The sequence below is a fragment of the Hyla sarda genome, chromosome 4 (genome assembly GCF_029499605.1).
Source record: "Hyla sarda isolate aHylSar1 chromosome 4, aHylSar1.hap1, whole genome shotgun sequence".
Classification (NCBI taxonomy): domain Eukaryota; kingdom Metazoa; phylum Chordata; class Amphibia; order Anura; family Hylidae; genus Hyla; species Hyla sarda.
The window spans coordinates 341,156,624-341,181,544 of NC_079192.1; the positions used below are offsets into that span (position 1 = coordinate 341,156,624).

Sequence of the window (24,921 nt, forward strand, 5' to 3'; positions counted from 1 at the left end):
CGATATCCATATGCTCCCTGCAGCTTGTGGCTGTCTATTCAAATTTGTAGTTTTCAATTCTGTTGTATTCAATATCTAAAAAAAGAAAAGAAATCTGGTGTAGAACATTGGTAGAGTTCAGTTATATTCAAAGCTATCTATAGTATACCAAAGCTATCTATAGTATACCAAAGCTATCTATAGTATACCAAAGCTATCTATAGTATACCAAAGCTATCTATAGTATACCAAAGCTATATATAGTATACCAAAGCTATCTATAGTATACCAAAGCTGTCTATAGTATACCAAAGCTGTCTATAGTATACCAAAGCTATCTATAGTATACCAAAGCTATCTATAGTATACCAAAGCTATCTATAGTATACCAAAGCTGTCTATAGTATACCAAAGCTATCTATAGTATACCAAAGTTATCTATAGTATACCAAAGCTATCTATAGTATACCAAAGCTATCTATAGTATACCAAAGCTATCTATAGTATACCAAAGCTATATATAGTATACCAAAGCTATCTATAGTATACCAAAGCTGTCTATAGTATACCAAAGCTGTCTATAGTATACCAAAGCTATCTATAGTATACCAAAGCTATCTATAGTATACCAAAGCTATCTATAGTATACCAAAGCTGTCTATAGTATACCAAAGCTATCTATAGTATACCAAAGTTATCTATAGTATACCAAAGCTATCTATAGTATACCAAAGCTATCTATAGTATACCAAAGCTATCTATAGTATACCAAAGCTATCTATAGTATACCAAAGCTATCTATATTATACCAAAGCTATCTATAGTATACCAAAGCTGTCTATAGTATACCAAAGCTGTCTATAGTATACCAAAGGTGTCTATAGTATACCAAAGCTATCTATAGTATACCAAAGCTATCTATAGTATATCAAAGCTATCTATAGTATACCAAAGCTATCTATAGTATATCAAAGCTATCTATAGTATACCAAAGCTATCTATAGTATACCAAAGCTGTCTATAGTATACCAAAGCTATCTATAGTACACCAAAGCTATCTATAGTTTACCAAAGCTATCTATAGTATACCAAAGCTATCTATAGTATGCTTAGGTTAAAATATCGCCTTGGCTTGATGCCTTAAAGGGGTTATCCACCATAAGGTGATTTTAATACATACTTGGCAGACAGTAATGGACATGCTTAGGAAGGATCTGCACTTGTCTTGGGACTAAATGGCTGAGTTGTGAGATTACCATAGCACTGTGGCTAGCTTTTTGTGAACTGGTATTTCCTGTTTGACTTTTTTTGACTACAAATCCCACAATTCCATCTTCCTCCCTCCCACACATCAGCCACCCCACCCATTGAAACATAAATGAGCTGCATCCATTCAAATCAGTGTGGTTTTCAATCAGGGTGCCTACAGCTGTTGCAGATTGATCTCTCTCCCACCAAGCGATCCCTCCACCCATTGAAGCAGACAGGCTCCCTGTTATCAGCTAACTAGTGAGTCAGGTCTCGGCCGCATTGCAAGCTGGGAAAAATCTGAGACAGTCATTTTGTATGCTGGTAAAAAATAAATATTGGGGTGAAAATCACAGAAGAATTGTGAGAAAACAGTCACACACAGGTACAGACACTATAATATGAACTACACTAACTTTACAGCCCCTGTAGCATAGTCAAATAAAAATAAAAATCCTGGAATACCCCATTAAAGGGGTATTTCAGCCAAATACATCTCATCTCCTATCCATAGCATAGGGGGATAAGATGCATGATTGCTGGGGGCCCGCCGCTGGGACCCTCCGCAATCTCCATGCAGCACCCGCATTCTGTGCGGGGCTGCGTCTCCGGTCTTGGAAACCTCTTTGTTTACGGGAATGGAGACGTGACGTCATGCCATGCCCCCTCGTGAGGTTACACCACACCCACTCCACTGATATTGGGTTCAGCCCGGGGGGGGGTTCAGCCCTGTGTCTGTTCATGGCAAAATGTGTAACATATGCGTGAAGTATGCTGTGTATGTGTGAGATTAGGTATATGTGACCCTACCCTAAAAGTTACATTATATTATGAAATAATCCGGCGCATAACATATCAATAGGAGATTGTTACTTCTAATAAATAACTTTGTATCGATATCTATTATCCTACAATCTCTTCCATATGGTTTCACAGCTGGGCCTATCTAGTAAAATATAAAAACATCCAAACTGAAATCCGTAATTTGTGAAACAAATAATGTGACATATTTCAGATTGTAACTGACAAGTTGTAGATAACATTTCACTGCAAGATGTCACTTTTGTGACTGCAAGGAATGGTATGTTGTAAACACAAGTAAGAATTGTATTTTAGGTAGAAAGCCCTTGTCTCTCAATTATTCAGGATTTTTTATATTTATGTATCAGTATGTTTCTGTTTGCCATATTTAGTTATGTTATCATTTTATTGACAGCATGTAAATAAATAAATTTACATGTATGGTTATCTTAAGGGGCTTAAAGTGAAGCTCTTTTTAACAAGAGTCTGTAGTATGGAAGTGAATGTCACATCCCTTGCTTTCCCCTGTTGCATTTTGTTGACAGCTCCTACATGGAAATGTAAGGAAAATTGATATGTTGTGTAGTTCTGCCATCTATAAGTCAGGTTCTGTAATTCATAAAATGGTACAGGTGGGGAAAGAATGAGATTTAGAACAGTCAGTATCTTACTTTTCCAGACTCTGCCCCTGCTCTAGCAATGCCTCTGGAAGGGTGCATTCACACCATGTTTTGGCTATATGGCAGCTGGATCCGGCAGGAGAATTAAAAAAACAGCTGTTACTGTATCTCCGACGCACCCAGTTTTCTTCAATGAGCCAGACGGAGTCAGCTAGTGACTCTGGTCTGCTGGTTTTTGGACTGTATCCGGTTTTATTGCTGGACTGAAAACCGTGGTCTGTCATGGTTTTCAGTCCAGCAACACAAAAAATATCTGCTCAAAAGAAGCAATGGAGATAAGAGCCATAGTATGAACCCTATCATACAATATATATATATATATATATATATATATATATATATATATATATATTTATAAATAACTCAACGGGGGAGATTTATCAAAACCAGTCTAGAGGCAAATTTGCTGAGTTGCCCATAGCAACCAATCAGCTCCCTTCTTTCATTTTAAACAAGGACCCTGCAAAATGAAAGAAGCAATCTGATTGGTTGCTATGGGCAACTGGGCAAAATTTCCTCTGAACAGGTTTTGATAAATCTCCCCCAACGTGTGTATATGTGTATGTGTGTATGTTCCAGCAATCACTTCCAAATGGCTGCAGATATTTCGATAAAACTTGGTACACATGTTACTTATATGTCATCAACAAACATAGTATAGATAAATTAACCCTAACCCACCCCCATTTGAGAGGGTTGGGGTTTTTCTTTAAAGTCCTATGCAAGTCTATGGGAAATATATGTTGCAGCATAACTTCCAAGTGGCTGGAAATATTTTGATGAAACTTAGTACTCGTTACTTTTATTTCAAATAAAAATATATGATAGTTAAATAAACCCTAACCTACCCCCTCACGTGAAAGATGGGGTCCCATGCAAGTAATGTCTTAAGTCCCATTCAAGTATATGGGACTTCCAGTACCTTACTCCAAGCTCTTTTTTGCATGTCGGTGAGTGCATCAGTCCGGCTACACCCCTCCCGCATGCCACACCCTACCCCGCAAAGCCACACCCACCATATACGCCACGCCCACTTTATTTTCTCCCCTTTTTGTGCATTGGTCTGGCCTGCAAGTCATGCCCACTTCCAAAAAACACACCTCTTTTCTTCCTACAATCTCTTCAATACAACTCATCCCCACCTGAGGTCGGGATATAAGGATGGGATATGAGGGCGGAAGATGAGGACGGGATATGAGGTCAGGATATGAAGACGGGATATGATGACAGGATATGAGGTCAGGAGATGAGTTTGGGATATGAGGTCAGAAAATAAGGACAGGATATGAGAACAGCATATGAGGAAAGGGATATAAGGTCGGGATCTGAGGTGGGGATGTGAGGTCGGGATATGGGGTCAGGGTATGAGGACAGGATATGAGGATGGGATATGAGTGAGGACAAGTACTTCCTCCTATGTTGCTCCCCCCACCCCAACCACAAGGATTAGGTAGGTAAAACTGGGCAACGCCGGGTACTTAGCTAGTGCCTGATAAAACATATATAGTTAATATATTAAATCAGCAACCTATGTGTCAACACAAATTATCACATAAATACCATGCTCAGTGGTTTTAATACATGTATCAGAAATGAAAATGTATAGTTAATGAAACTTCTAACAAAAACCTCATAATCCTATTAAGTGGAGTGTTTCCTTCCATGTTCTTAATTGTCTGCCATGTCGCTATACCTTGGTAAATTAATAAAGTAAACCAAGCAACTTCTGTGTAAACCAGGTATTGTTATATTGTCCACAAAAAATATTATCTCTCCACTGCAACTAGTTGAAAAAAAGTGGAAACCTGATTGATTACTAAATGAGACACAAAGGAAATGTGGAAAATTTTCCTTTTCTGAAATTTTAATTTCCTGTTTATCCGTGGCAGCACACAATGGGTTAATGTTTCTTGATTGACCTGGAATGGAAGTTAGCACAAGCAATAGAGACAAGTAATTAGCTTAAAGGGGTACTCCGGTGAAAACATTTTTTCTTTTAAATCAACTGGTGGCAGAAAGTTAAACATATTTGTAAATTACTTCTATTAAAAAATATTAATCCTTCCTGTACTTATTAGCTGCTGAATACTACAGAGGAAATTATTTTCTTTTTGGAATGCTCTCTGATGACATCATGAGCACAGTTCTCTCTGCTGACGTTATTATAATAATAATAACGCTTTATTTATTGTTGTCCTTAGTGGAATTTGAACCCAAGTCCCCAGCACTGCAAGGCAACAGTGCTAACCACTGAGCCACCATGCTGCCCTTAGCATACATCTGCTATGATGCATCTGCTATGCATGTTTGCTAAAATGGACAGAGATGTCAGCAGAGAGCACTGTGCTCGTGATGTCATCAGTGTTCCAAAAAGAAAGGAATTTCCTCTGTAGCATTCAGCAGCTAATAAGTACTGGAAGGATTAAGATTTTTTAATAGAAGTAATTTACAAATATGTTTAACTTTCTGCCACCAGTTGATTTAAAAGAAAAAAGGTTTTCACCGGAGTACCCCTTTAACAAGGTCCTGCCTCCTAGAAAGACTATAAAGATTCCTTAAACACAATATACAGGTGTATTTTTTGCATATGTGAATATATTTATTGGGTGGGTATACTTGTGCTGCCACGGATTCCAGGAAATGAAAATTTCAGAAAAGGTAGATTTTCCACTTCCTGTTCATCTGTGGCAGCACACAATGGGACAGCCCCAGCAGTAGTAAAGGAACAAAAAAAAAAAGGGGGGGGGGGGGAATATTCTTCATCGGCAACCAGCTCCCTGGATAACACTCAAGCCAAAGGCTGATCCCTGAGAGGCAGTGACATCCAATCTGTAGTGCTTGGTGAGGGTTATAGGTGATGCCCCTGTGGCTGCTCTGCATATCTGGTCCATAGGGATATGATACCTTTCTGCCCAAGAAGCTGCTGTAGATCTTGTAGAATGAGCTCCTAGTGTGAGTGGTGACTGAATCCCTTCCATAGAGTAGCACAATTAGATGACATCTCTAAGCCACCTAGCCAATGTGGATTTACTTGCCTTCTTACCCTTATTCGGGCCATGAAACTGGAGGAACAGTCCTTCTGATAACCTGAAAGATGCTGTCTTTTCCAGATAGATCATTATTGCCCTCTTCACAACTAATAGGGGCATGTTCCCTTCTTGAGAGGTGCACACCGGAAGAACTATTTCTTGATTTAAATTTGCTTAGGCAAGAACCCTGTCATAGTGCGGAGAACTACAGCATCAGAGAGAAGCCTTAAGTATGGTTCCTTGCTAGATAATGCTTGCAACTCTCTGACTCTTCTGGCCGAGGTCATGGCAATCAGGAAGATGGTCGTGAAAGAAGCATGTTTTAGGGAAGCCTTATCCAGGGGTTTAAATAGTTGCTCGCAAAGATGTTTCAGGACCAAAGGTAGGTCCCATGATGGAATTGGGTCATGGTAAGAAGGCCGCAGTTTGAAGATGGCTTTCAAGAATCTGGAGATGAGAGGATTATTTGCAAAAACTCCATTCAACTGTGCATTGATTGCAGTCACTTGCACTTTCAGGGTGTTAGGCTTCAGCCCTTTAGTAAACCCTTCCTGCAGGAAATCTAGTAGAGATGACACTTCTGACGGAGAGACCTTACATCTGGAGCACCAACTAGAATATAGACCTCATATCCTAGAGTTCACCTTCATGGTTGCAGATTTTCAGGTCAATAAGATGGAAATTACTTCTTCCGAAAGACCTTGCTGTACTAATAGTGACCTTTCATCCTCCATGCCATCAGACGCAGTCTGGCCAGCTCTGAAGGAAACATTCCTGACTGAAGGAGGAGATCTTTGTCTGCTGGGAGCACCCAGAACTCTCCCTTCGTTGATACAACTAGAAACCAGGCCCTGCGGGGCCAGTATGGGAGGATGGCTATGGTGTCTGCTTTCTAGTTCTGAATCTTCCACAATACTTTGGGGGTTAGGGGAATTGGAGGAAAGACATAAATAAACTTCTGACTCCAACTGATAGACAGACCATCTAGGAAGTCCGGGTTGTCTGTTTTCGAGATTGAGCAAAACCGTCTGGTCTTCCTGTTCAAGCGAGTTGCCATTACATCCAATTCTGGAAGACCCCATTTGGCTGCTAGGAGATTGAAGATTTTGGGGTTCAATTCCCATTCTCCTGGAAGTATAGTGTTCCTGCTCAGCCAAGCTCCTGTCACATTCAAAGATCCTTTTGTGTGTACTGCAGATATGGAATGAAGATGAGATTCTGCCCAGCTCATAATCTGTTCACATTCTTTCTGTAGTAACTTGCTCCTGGTTCCGCCCTGCTTGTTGATGTAGTATGCTGCTGGTAGGTTGTCCGTTTGCACTTGAACCGCTTTTTGAACAAGTAGGGGTTTGAAGTGAAGAAGAGCCAACTTGATGGCATTCAATTCCCTCATGTTGGAAGAGAGTCTTGCTTCATCCGGTGTCCAGGCCCGCTGTACCCAAGCATCTGAGATATGGGCTCCCCATCCCTTTGATGATGCGTCCGTGGTCAGTACCACCGGATGAACATAGATCAGGGATTTTCCCAGAAGAAAAATCTCTGGAACCAGCCACCAGTTTAAATGTTTCTTGAGAAAACTGGGAATATTGATTAAACAATCCAAGGTGTCTTGATGTTTGTTCCAGGAATTCAAGATGTGGTCCTGCAGCGTCCTGATATTCGCCTTTCCCCAGTGGACTGCATCCAGTGTGGATGTTAAGAGTCCCAGAATATTCATGGCATATCTTATGGAGCAGTTGTTGAGAGAGATAAAAAAAAATGTCAATGCCTGGCAGATGTTTGCTCTTCTTTCGCTAGAAATTTGAAGCGTCATATTTTGTGAATTAATTATGAACCCCAGATATGTGAGACAATTGGTTGGAGTGAGATGAAATTTCTTCAGGTTTATCAGAAACTTGTGTTCCAGGAGTACTTGGATAGTCATCTGAAGATGAGTAATCAACAATTGCCTTGATGGAGCTCTCACCAGCCAATCATCTAAATATAGAGTGACATGAATGCCTTTGACCCTGAGATCCGCTCCTATAACTGCCTTAATCTTTGTGAACACCCGTGGGGCTGAGGTGATTCCAAACAGGACACACATGAATTGGAAGTGAAAAAAACCTCCTGACAGTCCTGGACAGCAATACGCAGAAATTTCCGATGACTCATCAGTATTTGTACATGCAGGTACGCATCCTGAAGGTCTATAGGTGCTAGGTGGTCCCCCTGTTGGATATTCAGTACAGCCGACCGAATAGATTCCATTCGGAATGTCTTTTTGACAAAGAACAGGTTCAGGAATGACAAATCTATTATCAGCCTCCAGTCTTCCCCTGATTTGGGGATTGCGAACACCGGAGAGTAATGCCCTTTGCCCCTTTCTGAGAGCGGAACATCCTCCAGCGCTTTTTTTTGAGTGAACGGATTCACTAGATGAATCACAGTCGGATTTGTCTTGCTGGTAATAAACCTATCTGGAGGTTTCCTTTTGAGTTCCAGAGAATATACTCTTCTTAAGGTGGTCTTGACCCAGGCATCTGAGGATGTTGAAGACCAAATGCTGGCAAAATCTAGAAGCCTGGCGCCCACTGACGGACTGGCATCATTGGTCTCCATTTTTTGTGGGAACAGCTTCTTTTTAGATGCCGGTTCTTGCCTCCCTCTATTTTGCCTTCTCCTTTCGGTTTGTCGAAAGGGTTACTGCCTACTAAGCAATCTTCTATACCTTTTCCCGTAGGGCTTGAAGTTATACTTATTTTTAAAAGAAAAAGATTTGCCCTTCTCCTCACTGAAAGACTTTAGGAGGTCTTTAAGTTGTGGCCCAAAATGCAAGGAGGGATGAAACGGTAAGGATACAAAGTTGTACTTGGCTGGGATATCACCGTCCCATTGTTTAATCCACAGAGCTCTTCTTATTGCATTTGTTAATGCCATAGATCTTGCAGAGAACTTCAAAGTATCCAGAGGGGCATCACACTGAAAATCGGCTGCTGTTTTCGTTATAGACATATTTTAACAATTCCTCCCTTGGCACTCCCTCTGGGATATCCTGGTAGAGATGAGAAAGCCAAACTTGTAGCGCTCTGACTACCGGAACTGACGCCTCCACCAATTTGGCTGCTGAGGAGGCTGCCAAATAAGATTTTTTACATATTGCGTCTGCTTTCCTCTCCATGTGATCAGGTAGTTTATAGGAGTCATTCGAGGGGAAGATGGATTTCCTTGCCAGTTTAGCTGCAACAATATCCACCTTGGGAGGGTTGTCCCATGAGGAACAAGAAGCTTGGTTAAGCTTATATATGGATTTAAACTTTGCCCCAGGATCTGTGCGCTTTTCTGGTTTGTCCCAATCCTTCTCACCCCACTGTGAAATCAACTGGTGACCTGGAAATTTCCTAGCTGAACTGGGGGGAAAATAAAATAGCCATTCTTTAGCCGGCTTGGTAGATACATCCTTGTCAGACTCTAATACATTCTTTAACGCTGAGATAAGCTTAGGCATCTTATCCTTATGCAGCAGGTAAAGATCTTTTGTATCCTCCTCGCTTGCGGAGTCTGATACCGTGATGGCACTGGATGAGTCTGACACATCTGGGAATTCCCTATAAACGCAATGCTTGCTGTTAGGCTTCGGCAGGCTGGATGTGGATCCTCTGTGTCAGCGAGGGATTGGCGTGGACCGTACCGGTGGACCGGTTCTAGGTTGCCACTGGTATTCACCAAAGCGGGATGGTCTTCCTGAGGCGGTAGCAACCAGGTCGTATCCACCGGCAACGGCTCAACCTCGCTGACTGCTGAGAAGGTGTGGGACAGAAGGACTAGACAGAGGCGAGGTCAGACGTAGCAGAAGGTCAGAGCAGGCGGCAAGGTTCGTAGTCAATGGTGATAGCAGAAGGTCTGGAACCACTGGTATGGCAAACACAGGAAACGCTTTCTCTAGGCACAAGGGCAACAAGATCCGGCAATGCTGGGAAGGGGAAGTGAGGTTATATGAGCAGGGAGCAGGTGGAAGCTAATTACAGTGATTGGGCCAGGCACCAATCAGTGGTACACTGGCCCTTTAAATCTCAGAGAGCTGGCGCACGCGCGCCCTAGACAGCCGGGGATCAGGACAAGTGAGTAGCTTGGGATGCGATTCGCGAGCGGGCGCGTCCCGCTATACGAATCGCAACCCCCGCCGGCAGTGTCAGTGCAGCGCTCACGGTCAGCGGGCCTGACCGGGGCGCTGCAGAGAGGAACACGCCGCGAGCGCTCCGGGGAGGAGCAGGGACACGGAGCGCTCGGCGTAACAGTACCCCCCCCCCCCCTGAGGTCTCCCCCCTCTTTTTGTCTGCTTGTCCCTTCATAGGAGACGAGGTCATTGGGAGCGATTCTTGAGTTTCCTTCCGGAAGGCAGAGAAGTCCTGGGTAACTTCAACAATGGCAGGCAATCCAGAAGAAGTGGGAAGGGGGAGGGGGGGCAGAGGGTGAAGCTTGCCACGGGGCAGAGTGTTACCACGAAGGGGGCTATGAGGAGGCAAAATCCCAGCTTGCTTTTTGCCGAAAATATCCAGATAAGCCTTGGGAGGAGCCGGTATGGGTGGCACCTCAGGAGTTAGAGAAGTGGGAGCAGATGTGAGGCATTGTTTGTGGCAAGATGAACCCCAATTCTTGATCTCCCCAGTGGTCCAGTCAAGGGTAGGAGAATGACGTTGTAGCCAGAGCAGACCGAGGAGGACTTCAGAGGTGCAGTTGGGCAGAACAAAAAATTTAATTTTTTCGTGATGCAGTCCAATGCTCATAAGCAAGGGTTCTGTGTGGTAATGCACAGTGCAGTCCAATTTTACTCCGTTGACAGAGGAAATGTAGAGCGGCTTGACGAGACGGGTCACAGGGATGTTGAACCTATTAACAAAAGAGGCCAAAATAAAATTTCCCGCAGAACCGGAGTCCAAGAAGGCCACAGCTGAGAAGGAGGAGTTGGCAGAAGGAGAAATCCGCACGGGCACAGTGAGACGTGGAGAAGCAGACTTCACACCAAGAGACGCCACTCCCACGTGAGCTGGGTGCGTGCATGCGTTTCCCAGACGTGGAGGACGAATAGGGCAATCCACTAGGAAATGTTCAGTACTAGCGCAGTACAGACATAAATTTTTATCTCTGCGGCGAGTCCTCTCTTCATGGGTCAGGCGAGACCGATCCACTTGCATAGCCTCCTCGGCGGGAGGCACAGGGGTACATTGCAAAGGATACTGTGTGAGAGGTGCCCAGAGATCAACGTCCTTTTCCTGGCGGAGCTCCTGGTGTCTTTCAGAAAAATGCATGTCAATGCGGGTGGCCAAATAAGTTCATGCAGGTTGGCAGGAATTTCTCGTGCGGCCAGCACATCCTTGATGTTACTGGATAGGCCTTTTTTAAAGGTCGCGCAGAGGGCCTCGTTCCAAGATAATTCAGTGGCGAGGGTACGAAATTGGATGGAGTATTCGCCTACAGAAGAATTTCCTTGGACCAGGTTCAGCAAGGCTGTTTCGGCAGAAGAGGCTTGGGCTGGTTCCTCGAAGACACTACGAACCTCAGCGAAGAAGGACTGAACAGTGGCAGTGACAGGATCGTTGCGGTCCCAGAGCGGTGTGGCCCATGACAAGGCCTTCCCAGACAGGAGACTAACCACGAAAGCCACCTTTGACCGTTCTGTGGGAAATTGGTCCGACAACATCTCCAAATGTAGGGAACATTGAGATAGGAAACCACGGCAGAGTTTAGAGTCCCCATCATATTTGTCCGGTAGGGACAAACGGAGGTTAGGAGTGGCCACTTGCTGCGGAGGAGGTGCAGGAGCTGGCGGAGGAGATGGTTGCTGCTGTAGCTGTGGCAGAAGTTGCTGTAGCATGGCGGTCAACTGCGACAGCTGCTGACCTTGTTGGGCGATCTGTTGGGATTGCTGGGCGACCACCGTGGATAGGTCAGCGAGACTTGGCAGCGGCACCTCAGCGGGATCTATGGCCGGATCTACTGTTAGGCTTCGGCAGGCTGGATGTGGATCCTCTGTGTCAGCGAGGGATTGGCGTGGACCGTACCGGTGGACCGGTTCTAGGTTGCTACTGGTATTCACCAGAGCGGGATGGTCTTGCTGTGGCGGTAGCAACCAGGTCGTATCCACCGGCAACGGCTCAACCTCGCTGACTGCTGAGAAGGCGTGGGACAGAAGGACTAGACAGAGGCGAGGTCAGACGTAGCAGAAGGTCAGGGCAGGTGGCAAGGTTCGTAGTCAATGGTGATAGCAGAAGGTCTGGAACCACTGGTATGGCAAACACAGGAAACGCTTTCTCTAGGCACAAGGGCAACAAGATCCGGCAATGCTGGGAAGGGGAAGTGAGGTTATATGAGCAGGGAGCAGGTGGAAGCTAATTACAGTGATTGGGCCAGGCACCAATCAGTGGTACACTGGCCCTTTAAACCTTAGAGAACTGGCGCGCGCGCGCCCTAGAGAGCGAAGTCGCGCGTGCCAGGACGTGACAACCGGGGACCGGGACAGGTGAGTAGCTTGGGATGCGATTCGCGAGCTGGCGCGTCACGCTATGTGAATCACATCCCCGCCGGCAGTGTCAGTGCAGCGCTCTCGGTCAGCGGGTCTGACCGGGGCGCTGCAGAGAGGAACACGCCGCGAGCGCTCCGGGGAGGAGCAGGGACCCGGAGTGCTCGGTGTAACACTTGCTTTTATTTCTCCCTTTTATGGAGGAAACCACCTGCTGAAAAGCCGATGTAAGTTCCCCTTTAAACCATCCCTGAAACGCGCCTGGTTCCAAAAGGGCTGGCTGGTCGTCCTGCATACAGTTCTCACAAACGTCCCGACTCCAAGCCTCCGATAGGGGCGGCAGACATTTCAAACAAGCAGTATGCTTGGACTTCCTCTTGTGCTTTCCTCCTATTCCCGAAATCTAAAAAGGAAAGGAGCAGAGTAGTAATAATATAAAGGAGCCAGGGGACTGTAGAGGGAAGGGAGAGGTAAATACCTTAACCTCTCAGTGGATCTGCTGCCTCAGCAGAGTGTTAGATCCACTATTAAAATTCCCGGCATTTTAAACTTTCCCGCCCGGATTTCAAACCTTGCGCATGCGCAAACAGGAGTCGGGCGCATCTGCACATTAGCATCCTCTCCTTGGCGCGTCGCGGACTTTAGACCATCACTCGTCGTACCTGCTGCACGCTGGCTCTCTGGGAGGCTTACCTCCCCGAACCCCTGCAGGAGCGCCGGAACTTTTCCTACCCCTTCTTCCAATCAGGTAAGGGTAGCGGGATGACCGAGGGACAGAAATAACACTCCATTTGCGGGCCGCCGAAATAACGCCCCAGGGACCAGGCAAATACCCGATTTAGAGGCTTACTTGTCTCTATATCTTCTGTATCTTCTGTGTCCAAGAAGAGAAAAAAATACACCTGTTTATTGTGTTAAAGGAATCTTTATAGTATTTCTAGGAGGCATGACCCTGTTAAGCTAATTACTTGTCTCTATTGCTTGTGCTAGAAACATTAACCCATTGTGTGCTGCCACAGATGAAGAGGAAAGTGTATTATTAACAGAGCAATAGAAAGAGAACCAATAAGGACATGATTTATCAGATCACTATGCACCAACTCATTTGTCATAGGACATATCATAAACTGTCCAGAGCAGGAGAGGTTTGCTATGGGGATTTGTTCCTGCTTCAGACAGTTCCTTACATGGCCAGAGGTGTCAGCAGAGAGCAATGTGGTCAGACTGGAAAGAAATTCACAACTTCCTCTGGAGGCGACAATCTGAGTGCAATATAAGCAAATCATGGACATGTTGCTTCATTTTTTTTTTTTTAATCTTCTGAATAAAGTAGGGGGTAATTTTCTGCTGATCTATTGTATTTCCAGCTACTGTATTAAATGGCCGAAGTACATTCCTTTGACAGAAATGTGTTATATAAATAACACATAATGTGTTATCAAATCCTGTTTAGAGGAAAAGTTGGCCAGTTGCCCAGAGCAACCAGATAGCATTTTCATTTTTTCATTTTTCAAAAACCTTTGTAAAAAGAAGAAATCTGATTGGTTACTTTGGGCAGCTTTTTCTTTGCACAGGTTTTGATAAATCTCCCAATATAACTTAGCACAATCCCTCCTGGTTGGAAGGGTCCTGACCATAAATGTATCACTATTACACCTTCCAGCAAACTAGGTGGAAAATTCCCAACAAGTGTTCAGTTTCCCTGCAGCACCTCCACAGGAACAATGAAGCATTACCCAGACCAATTAAATGAAATCTCTGCATGTATAACTGGATGAATTTGACAGTAGATATGGTTTTCTTCAGATGACAGGCACTATAGTTATTTCTACAACCAATGCATTTTTACTATGTAGTGTTGTTGCTCTTTATATGGGATACATTTTCCATGACTGTTTATATTGTCATATCATTGGAGCTTTACATGGAGATGTACATATTAACATTATTGTATTTCTATTTGCAGTCCATGTGGATTGAAAGAACAACTTTTGTCACGGCTTACAGGTTACCTGGAATACTACGTTGGTTTGAGGTTACATCAGTGTCTCATGTATGTGCAATATATATTTTGCTTTAAGACATTGTGGGACATTTAAGACATTTTGTCTTTTGAGTGTTGTTTTATTTTGTTTCCTAGACAACCATTAGTCCTCTTGAAAATGCAATTGAAACTATGTCTGCCACCAATGAGAAGATACTGATGCTTATAAATCAGTACCAGAGAGATGAAAATCTGCCAATAAATCCATTATCCATGTGTCTGAATGGGATTGTTGACCCTGCTGTCATGGGCGGCTTTGCAAAATATGAAAAGGTAAGAAAATATTTGTTCATGTGAATGTTATCAATATGCAGATTTCTAAAATATGTTACTAAGGCCTTAGCGGCTGAAAGGCTATGGACACCCTTGATGCGTAAACGTTATTTTTACTAATGTTAGTGATACCTTAAGTTAAACTTGCTGTTTGTGGGATTTGGGCAGTCAGAAAGCTGGTCACATAGTATAAAAGCTAGACCAACAATACACCTCTATGGAAAATGAAGCCACTGGTAATTGTAAGGTTATTGTCAACTCAGTTTTTAATCTTATGCAGATTACTAGCGGGCAGAAATGTAATCCCCCCCCCCCCTTCTTTCCCATTTTGTGAAGAAAAGTAGTAACATTTTATATCACCTTGAGCAGAAATGTCCAAACGCCTAAAATATAATGTTATTGATTCTGCACAGTGTACCTACCACATATCCAAAAATAAAAAAGTCCTATCTATCCTAAAATGGTACTACAAATAATTGGAGAAAAACTACAGACCATTGGAGAAAATGAGCCCTTATACAGCTTCGCAGATGGAAAAAAATGAAAAAGTTATAGTGGTCACTTCTTGTACAGCTAAAAAATGAGTTAAAATGTCAAGTGCTGTTATCAGTTATGTGTTCTTACTCCTCTGCTCTTGCTTTTTAAGAGAATATTTTCTATTTTACAGTAAAAAAATTATAATTATTATAGTAAAGAAATCTGAGCTGTCTTTACAATTCTGCTGATCGTTCCTGGAATCAGTCGATGCTCTGTAGACATGACCACCCCTCACAGTTTAGTAAAACTCCTGTACTAAAGTGCTCTTTAGTTTTTTCTTAGATTTGCTATATTAAACTACTGTGCTGTGTATGGCATAAAGGCTGCCATTTCCGGAAAAACTCATTACAGACACTGAACAAGGGGGATTTTCTGTCGGCAGTCTGCTGTATTGTGCTGTTCTGGACAAAAATAGGTTGTATGGAAGGATTAGTAAAACTAAGTATTTGAAAAGTTGCTCAACTTTTATGTAGATTACAGAAAATGGCAAAGTACACTGAAATATGGGGTTCCCTTGTGTACTTACACTTTACCCTACTACTAGGCCCTCTTTCCTCCATTGAAAATAATCTTAAAGCAGAGTGGTAGCCTTAAAGAGGTATTCCCATCTGTTATATCAGGACGTATGTTGTGAGTAAAGCCCCGACCCACCTCCTCTACCTGCATTTGGAACCAGAAAGTGATAAGGAAGCCAAAAACTGCTGGACTGGTGTGGTGTCCCAGCACCAAACACTGTCCTGTGGGCTAAAGATTGCCTCTGGCACCCTTGCTGACTGTTTACTGGGCCCACTAACTTATTGTTTAACCTTGTTGTTATGTATCCTATTGTCATGTCATGTTCTGTATTTAGTTATGTACTGTACCCTTAAGGGAGTGAGGCAGATAGACCAGGTGACCCTGATTCCACAATGGGGAACCCCCAAACCTTGCCCTTAGGTAATCTAAGGGAGAAAGGGAGAGGGAGTTGGAGCGGTGTGTTATTGGAGAGTTCAGAGGAGAAGGAGAGTGTGTTCTAGCTAGCCAGCTGAGGAGAAGTTTAGGGAGAAGAAGTCTACTAAATTCCAAAGCCACCCCAAATCTCAGGAAAAGACCCTGGCTCTCAGGTGAATTGTCAAAGCAAGGAGGTAAGCAAAACTCTTTGGAGAAAATATTTACTTCAGTCAGTCAAGCTAAAGCTTCCAGTCAGCGTATGCTCTTATAAATCTTAATGCTGCATTCAACGGCCACCACAACTCTCAGCAAGGCGACAGGCTCCCCAATTTCCCCTCTGCACAAAAATCTATATTGTACAAGATCTGTTACCTATATTATCAGTAAAAAGACAGTTATCCATAACTCCGCATTGGTGTATTCTTTATCCTGCACCTGGCCCAGGAGAAGCTGTCTCATCCTCGTGTAGGTTAACAGTGCCCTGGTGTCATGAAGTGATATCTAACCACCTGAGTCACATACCACATCTGTCTATTGCCCATGGAAACACGCATCAATCCTCGATGCCACACTAGCTGTTATATGTGTAATGGTGCTGGATGTGGATCCACTGACCTGTGTGGCAGATGACTAGGGCGGTATCGGAGAGCGGAGTCTAAGGTGCCAGGTCGCTTCCCCCGGTATGACTCAACCACACAAGTAGCTGGGTGAGGCAGAAGCCTAGTCGGACTTATCAGAAGGTCTAGGCAGGCGGCAAGGAAGCGTAGTCAAATAACGTAGCGGAAGGGTAAAATACAACGGCAACAACAGACAAAATGAATGCTTAATCTCAGGCTATGTGGCACTGAAGATCCAGCAGGGAAGAGGGGGAGGAGCAGCCTTAAATAAGCTAGCAGAAGTATCAGGCACCAATAAATGGTGCTCTGGCCCTCTAAATCTCAGGCAGCCGCGTGCCGAGAACAAGAGACTGGAGCAGGAGCAGGTAAGGGACGGGTCGCGATTCGCATGCAGGCATGTCCCGCGATGTCAAACGCAGCCCGGCCGGGAGAGCAGGGCGGTGAGCGCTCACCTTGACAATATGCATACTTTGCATACTTCACATTGGCATAATGGGAGCTACATAGACAGCATAGCACCCCAAGCTATGCAGTTTTTGAAAGTTCTGATTTATGAAAACAGCAAAGCCCATGGTGCCACCATCAACATCAATGGTTATTATGTGAAGTGCAAAAAAAACTGCTTAGCTGTTTTCAGCTTCACAACCTTGATCTCGAAATAGGGGCAGGTCTCAGAAATAAGGCCCACATTCATGAGACATTTCCAGCATATTCTGTGAAATACACTGTAAATGTTCAAATGGAATTACCACTTTAAGCTGTCCATTCATCTTAAAAAATGTTTGGTTGAATGCTTGGTCAACCGACAGCTGTTTCTCCTCACTTCCCAGTCATGTATAGGGAGAGGGGTAGACTGTATAGGTAGACTTCTCTGGCAGGGCATTATCTCCCGTTCAAGTAAAGAATTGGGCATGTTGAAACACATCATTGGTCGATGGAGAGTTGGCACAACTCCATGTATTAGATAGATTTCCGTGGGTTTGGCTTTATGGGTATTGTTAGACATCTTACATTTCCTGTACATGTAAATAAAAAATATATACATAAAATATACTGTATTGTAGTTTTCATAACAATAGAGAGTAAAAATTCTGTCACTGTTGGGCCCTGGACACAGTATAGCTGAAGGGCATTTTAAGAACTTGGATTGAAAGTGAAGGTTTGGAGACAATAAAATGTGTGCCAGCAATTTAGAATGGGATGCCCAAGCCAAATGTGGGCCTAAAATTGCCAAGTACTTGTTTATTCTTAGAAGGCTCAGAGTAAATTCACATGGGACGGAAATGGTGCGGATTGTAGTGGCAGATTTGCAGTGGAATACAGTACCAGGCAGGTGGATGAGATCTTACAAATCTCTACCACATGTTGTAGATTGACCTTTATATTCTGCCGTGTACCAATTTCTTCTGTAGATTTTCACTGCCAATTTTTATACTCTTTCATTGTAGCAGGAGTGAGATCTGCCGTGTGTCCCTTGTCAAAGTTACTAGGGCTGGTTTCACACCAAGTTTTTGCATCCTGTCGAAATGTCCTGTTTTTTCTTTCAAGGTTTGGAAAAAAGGTACCTTTAAAACAGGTCCCTTTTTGCCATTGATTTATTTTTGACCCAAAAAAAAAACAAATGTTTGGATCTTGTTCTTAACAGGGCAGAAAAAGGAACCTGCATTGCTTTGCTGTCCTCAAAAAAAAAAACTTTTGACATTTCATGCAGACAGTTCCTAGCTTGGCACTCAATCCATCACTTTGCAGATGAAAGGCTTCATATACTGTCTCCACCAATGAGTGCCAGGATGCAAAGTTAAGCTTTCAGCCACGCATATTACCTGGCTATATCTAGCAATCAGTGGGGGTCTCAGCGCTGAGACCCTGGCCAATAAAACTATTAACATCTCTGCATGGCATACCAAATGTTTTTATTTTATTTTTTTATTCACAGACACTTTAATGGTAAGCTAGCCCAACAAGAAAAACAAACAGGACATTTCTACAACATACAAAAACACAGGGGCGTTGCTAGGGTCCTAAAACAGCAGGGGCACCGGCCCTCTTTGTTGCATTTTGACCATCAGACCATTGGTCAGTCTGGGACTAGCAGCAGTACCATAAACACAAAATTGTATCTGTATTATGCTAGCAGGAGCACAGCCCTATACTATATTATATAATCCAATATTTTTCAAGGCAAAAGAATACCACCCAAATTGTGGGGGGGGGGGGGGGGGGGGGGGAGGAGTGTCGTAATTTACTGTCACACAATATCTGCTGGTCATGCATGCACTGCTGGATGCATGTTTGTTGCAAGTTTCACATGTTGCATTGCAAAGGGGGAAATATACAGCAAGTTCACAGTGAACGCATACAGAAAGACTCAAATTATGAAAAACTGGGGTATGACTTACAAGTTAAAATTGCAATTTATTGGTTATATTCAAATAAACAACATATAACCCCTATGACAAAGCAAAGATACTCTCCTGTGACCGCAAAGGGAAAGAAATATTCACAGAGAATAATTAACATATATATACAATGTCCACCACCTAAATGATTGCACATATAAATTGTCACTTCAATAGTCCTATGATAGTGACTTATTGCACATATCTAATCAGTTGTCACCTTTTAGTCAGTTCCAGTGCACATATTCTGGGTGCATCAGTTGAGCATATTGGGACCTCAGGAGAATTCACATCAGTGACGGGAAGACTAATGTATGCTACCCCTACACTCCCTGTCAGTCCCTATGATGTAATGAAAGTCTCGCCCCTAATCACACCTTCCCCTCACTATGTGGCATGTAACTGGGGCACTTGTCCTAATGAGGAGGACCCCATGCCTCAGGACCCTGTCCCTACTCTGGTTGGATCCTGATAGTTATGTACACAGTTATTGAGGACAAAAAGTGCAAATGTGCATGTGCAATAGTGCAAGTACAAAAGGAACGCCTTAAGCTTATAATAGAAATATAAATCAACCGCATATGGTACAATATAACCTGGCCTCCAATGCAGCGTTTCACTTGGCTTAGCTCATCAGGGAGACATGTTGTCAGGCTGTTGCATCCCAGCAGGGTGGAGTTGCAGTGACAGCCATTCTCACCCTTCTCGGTCTTATTAAACACATACTCCACTCCCCTTTGTGACACGTACCTCCCCATCATCAGGGTGTCATGTCCGAATGGGAGAGGGAACCCCCACTGTCACCGCCCAGGTTGACGTCATCCTAAGAGGAGTTACTCATTCTCTCCCCCGGAACAGAGACCACGCCGTCCCCCATCGGCTCCACATCCTGATGCAGAGGGGGATTGTTTTAAGGCTTGTTACCTAGGGGACGGTCAGTGTGTCCCTGGTCACAGCTCTCCCGTAAGTGCTGTAATCGCAAACGGACGGTCTCAGGTATTGCACATAGATCGCAATAGAGGCACTGAGACTCTGTAGGCGACATTAGTGAGCAGACTTCTTCCCTATCAAGCCCTTTGTATCTCACATTGACAGAACATGATTCCACAATAGTTTATAGATGTTAACCCTTAGAAGGTTAGATAATTATGCAGTGTAGATGCATGGTGATTAATGGATAAATTGCAGAACAAATGCATATAATGGCAGTGGCAATATATAGCAATTAAAGGGGTTATCTACCATAAGGTGATTTTAGTACTTACCTGACAGACAGTAATGGACATGCTTAGGAAGGATCTGCGCTTGTTTTGGGGCTAAATGGCTATGTTGTGAGGTAACCATAACACTTTGGCTAGCTTTTTGTGAACTGGTATTTCCTGTTTGACTTTTCTTTTTTTTAACTACAAATCCCACAATTCCATTTTCCTCCTTCCGACACATCAGCCACCCCACCCATTGAAACATAAATGAGCTGCATTTATTCAAAAGACCTGTGGTTTTCAATCAGGATGCCTACAGCTGTTGCATTAGTTGCAGATTAATCTCTCTCCCACCAAGCGATCCTTCCACCCATTGAAGCAGACAGGCTCCCTGTCATCAGCTGACTAGTGAGTCAGGTCTCGGCCGCATTGCAACCTGGGAAAAATCTGAGACAACAGTAATTTTGTATGCTGGTAAAAATAAATATTGGAGTGAAAATCACAGAAGAATTGTGAGAAAACCGTCACACACAGGTACAGACACTATATAATGAACTACACTAACTTTATAGCCCCTGCATGACATTCGCCATATTTATAATGAAAGGTACAGGTTGCATTAAGTCACAATGCGGCATTATCCTCCATTAGACCTGCATCAGGTGGCGCATACACAACCCTCATATATCCCATTCGATGTCCTGGCTAGTCAGTTACACATATGCCATATAGGAGTCCTTCGCCCTATCTCACCAAACGCACTCATTTTATACAGACATTGCCTTTAATTTTAGACTTACTGTGCAATGGCGGTACATTATGTCCATTTGTTAGTAAATATGTTATGATTAGAAATATATTATGGCCTTTTCTCTCACTGGCCAGCCCAGATTCCCGGACTGTCCAGGAGACACACAATCATAAATTAAATTAAGTTTAATCACACCATTCATATGTTCACAATATCACATCTATTATACCAAAATATTTCCCTGCCTAAGGGTACCCTCTATTTTGATTATCAGATGTACTTATGTAGACAGTTTTTAATTTCATTATCAGCTGTATTTATTATACACTTGACAGCCTCAAATGAAACATGAAAAGCTCAACGAGGCCCACGTGAGCCGTAGAATTCAATCTAAATACCCATTTGCATTCGAGTTTAGTGTCCCAATCCCCCCTCGTGGGCCTTTCGTCACAGTTTGTATCCCCACATTTTTTTTTGACACAAACTCCAAGCTATCATCTCCAGAGCTGTGGAGAACCAGTTAGTGGATGAAAATGAGGCGTCTTGTCTATATCCAGAACATCCGGTAATTCCAACTTTTTACTCACTCCCGAAGATACATACAGGGATCTCCCCCCTAAAAGGGAGGAGTGGGGAGTTTGATTCAAAGCGTTGGAATTCATCAGGACAAGATTTTACATATAATTATTGAATATATACATTTATTATTATTAAAGATAGACTTTAGGAGAGGTGACTAGGGGCTGTCCCACCTGAGGAACCCTACCTGAACGTAGCTACTCTGACTTTGGGGACCTCTACACTAGGTACGGTGTGCAATACGGTACCAGGACACCACACCTTCCTATATATGAGACACTGCGGACCTCCTGTTGAAATTGGATGGCATATCGATGTACGCAGATACGATCTTTGTGTCCATCGATGTGGAAGCCGTATACAGTTCCATAAGACATGATCTTGGTCTGCAGGCAGTAAGATCTTACCTTTCCACCCGGGATATACATCTGGTACCTCACAATGAATTTGTCAGGGAACTCTTAGGGTTCTGTGTAATGCACAATTATTTTCTCTTCAATGGCCACTTCCTCCACTAGCTTAGGGGCAGCACGATGGTGAGCCCCTGTGCCCCCACGTATGCCAACCTGCTCCTGGGCTGATGGGAGGAAAGAGTGGTCTTTGGAGAGGAACTCAGCCCATGGCATAAACATCTGACCATGTAGCTGAAATACATAGATGATGTCTTCATTCTATGGACTGGAACTGGGAAGGAGTTTGTGAAACTTGTAAACCTGGTGAATCAGAATGACCTTAATCTCATGTTCACATGTGAATGGAACCCCAGTAAACTTCCTTTTTTGGATTTACTTATCACAAAAGGAAGAGATGGAAACATAGAGCCGACATCCACCAACGGCTTACTGAGGTGGTAAAATTCCCACCTCCTGGCCCTGAAAAAAGGCATTCCAAGGGGCCAGTACTTGTGCCTAAGGTGCAACTGCTCAGTAACAACTGAGTTTCTAAAGCAGGCACAGGATCTAAGGTGTCGTTTTCATGAAAAAGGATGCCCAGACAATGTCCTACGTAACGTATTTGATGGCTTCATCTCTCGCAGAAGGAGAGATCTCCTTGTTCCTAAACAGACGCCAAAAGAGGATGCGGATGTTATCCGAGTAATATGGACCTTTGATAGCAGGCATGCGGAAGTGAGGTCCATATTGCAGAAATATTGGGACATTCTGCTAGCATATGAGGACATCAGATGCGTTCTGGGAGATGGTCCACAAGGGACATATAGAAAGGGCCCAAGTCTTAGGGATCTGGTGGTACATAGCCACCTGACCCCAAAGAGGGGACCCGGTACCTGGTTGGATAGAAAACCGAATGGCACCTTTAGGAGTGGGTCATGTGTAGCTTGCTCATCAGTAATGACCTGCAAAACATTTTCAAACTCATCAGACAGAAAGGAGTATAAAATCATAGATTTTATAAATTGTAAAACCTCAAGGGTTATTAATCTAGCACAGTGCCCCTGCCCCATGGATTACGTGGGTAAGACCCGTCGCGAATTCCGTTGCCGAATCAGGGATCACTACAATGATATATGCAACCATATGGATACATCTCTCGAGAGACATATTCACCAAGCACACAGTGGTGATCCCAACACTGTAAAATTTGTGGGGATACAAACTGTGATGAAAGGCCCACGAGGGGGGGATTGGGACACTAAACTCCTCCAAACCGAATGCAAATGGATATTTAGATTGAATTTGATGGCTTCCGTGGGCCTAAACGAGTCGTTGAGCTTTTCATGTTTCATTTGAGGCTGTCAAGTGTATAACTGGTTACATAAATACATCTGACAATCAAATTAAAAACTGGCTACATAAGTACATCTGATAATCAAAAAAGAGGGTACCCTTAGGCAGGGAAATATTTTGGTATAGTAGGTGTGATATTGCGAACATATGAATGGCGTGTGATTAAATGTCATTTAATTTATGATTGTGTGTCTCCTGGACAGTCTGGGAATCTGGGCTGGCCAGTGAGAGTAAAGGCTATAATATATTTCTAAGTATTAATATAAGGAGATCATAACATATTTACTAACAAATGGCCATAATGTACCACCATTGCAGAGTAAGTCTAAAATTCTAAGGCTATTGTCTGTATAAAATGAGTGCGTTTGGTGAGATAGGGCGAAGGACTCCTATATGGCATATGTGTAACTGACTAGCCAGGACATCGAATGGGCTATATGAGGGTTGTGTATGCGCCACCTGATGCAGTTCTAATGGAGGATCATGCCGCGCTGTGACTTAATGCAACCTGTACCTTTCGTTATAAATATTGTGAATGTCAATAGCATCTATGGAGTATTTAGGTTCTTAGAAATGCCATTTGCCTCCTTGTTCATTGTCACTGCATGTTAATTGCTATATACTGCCATTGCCATTATATGCATTTGTTCTGCTATCCATCCATTAATCACCATGCATCTACACTGCATAATTATCAAACCTTCATCTAGAAACTATTGTGGAATCATGTTCTGTCAATGGGAGATACAAAGGGCTTGATAGGGAAGAAGTCTGCTCACTAATGTCGCCTACAGAGTCTCAGTGCCTCTATTGCGATCTATGTGCAATACCTGAGACCAGCCGTTCGCGATTACAGCACTTGCGGGAGAGCTCTGACCAGGGACACGCTGACCGTCCCGTAGGTAACAGACCTTAAAATACCCCCCCCCCCTCTGCATCAGGATGTGGAGCTGATGGGGGGGGCGTGATCTTTGCTCCGGTGAGAGAACGAGTGACGCCACTTAAGGGAGGCGCAGGACGCTGCGGCCGCAACCCTGGTGACATCAACCTGGGCGGAGACAGTGGGGGTTCCCTCTCCCATTCGGACATGACACCCTGATGACACGGAGGTATGTGTCACAAAGGGGAGTGGAGTATGTGTTTAAAAAGACAGCAAAGGGTGAGACTGGCTGTCACTGCCACTCCACCCTGCTGGAATGCAACAGCCTGACAACATGTCTCCCTGATGAGCTAATCCAAGCGAAACGCTGCATTGGAGGCCAGGTTATATTGTACCATATGCGGTTGATTTATATTTCTTTTATAAGCTTAAGGCGTTCCTTTTGTACTTGCACTTTTTGTCCTCAATAACTGTGTACATTACTATCAGGATCCAACCAGAGTAGGGACAGGGTCCTGAGGCATGGGGTCCTCCTTATTAGGACAAGTGCCCCAGTTACATGCCACATAGTGAGGAGAAGGTGTGATTAGGGGCCAGACTTTCATTACATCATAGGGACTGACAGGGAGTGTAGGGGTAGCATACTGTCACGATTCGGCTTACAGTTTGTGGATCCACTGTGTCAGCGAGGGATTGGCGTGGACCGTGCTGGTGGACCGGTTCTAAGA

At 43.7% G+C, this 24,921-nt stretch overlaps 1 protein-coding gene across 5 annotated transcripts in view; it reads left to right on the forward strand.

Annotated features, from left to right (window-relative positions):
- Positions 1-24,921, forward strand: part of DOCK2 (dedicator of cytokinesis 2) — an 850,676-nt gene that overhangs the window by 761,684 nt on the left and 64,071 nt on the right. For all 5 annotated transcript variants that reach the window (XM_056516504.1, XM_056516506.1, XM_056516505.1 and 2 more), the window contains 2 exons: positions 14,203-14,289; positions 14,377-14,553. In XM_056516504.1, the coding sequence (XP_056372479.1) occupies positions 14,203-14,289; positions 14,377-14,553 (264 nt within the window). The remainder of the gene's footprint in view (positions 1-14,202; positions 14,290-14,376; positions 14,554-24,921) is intronic.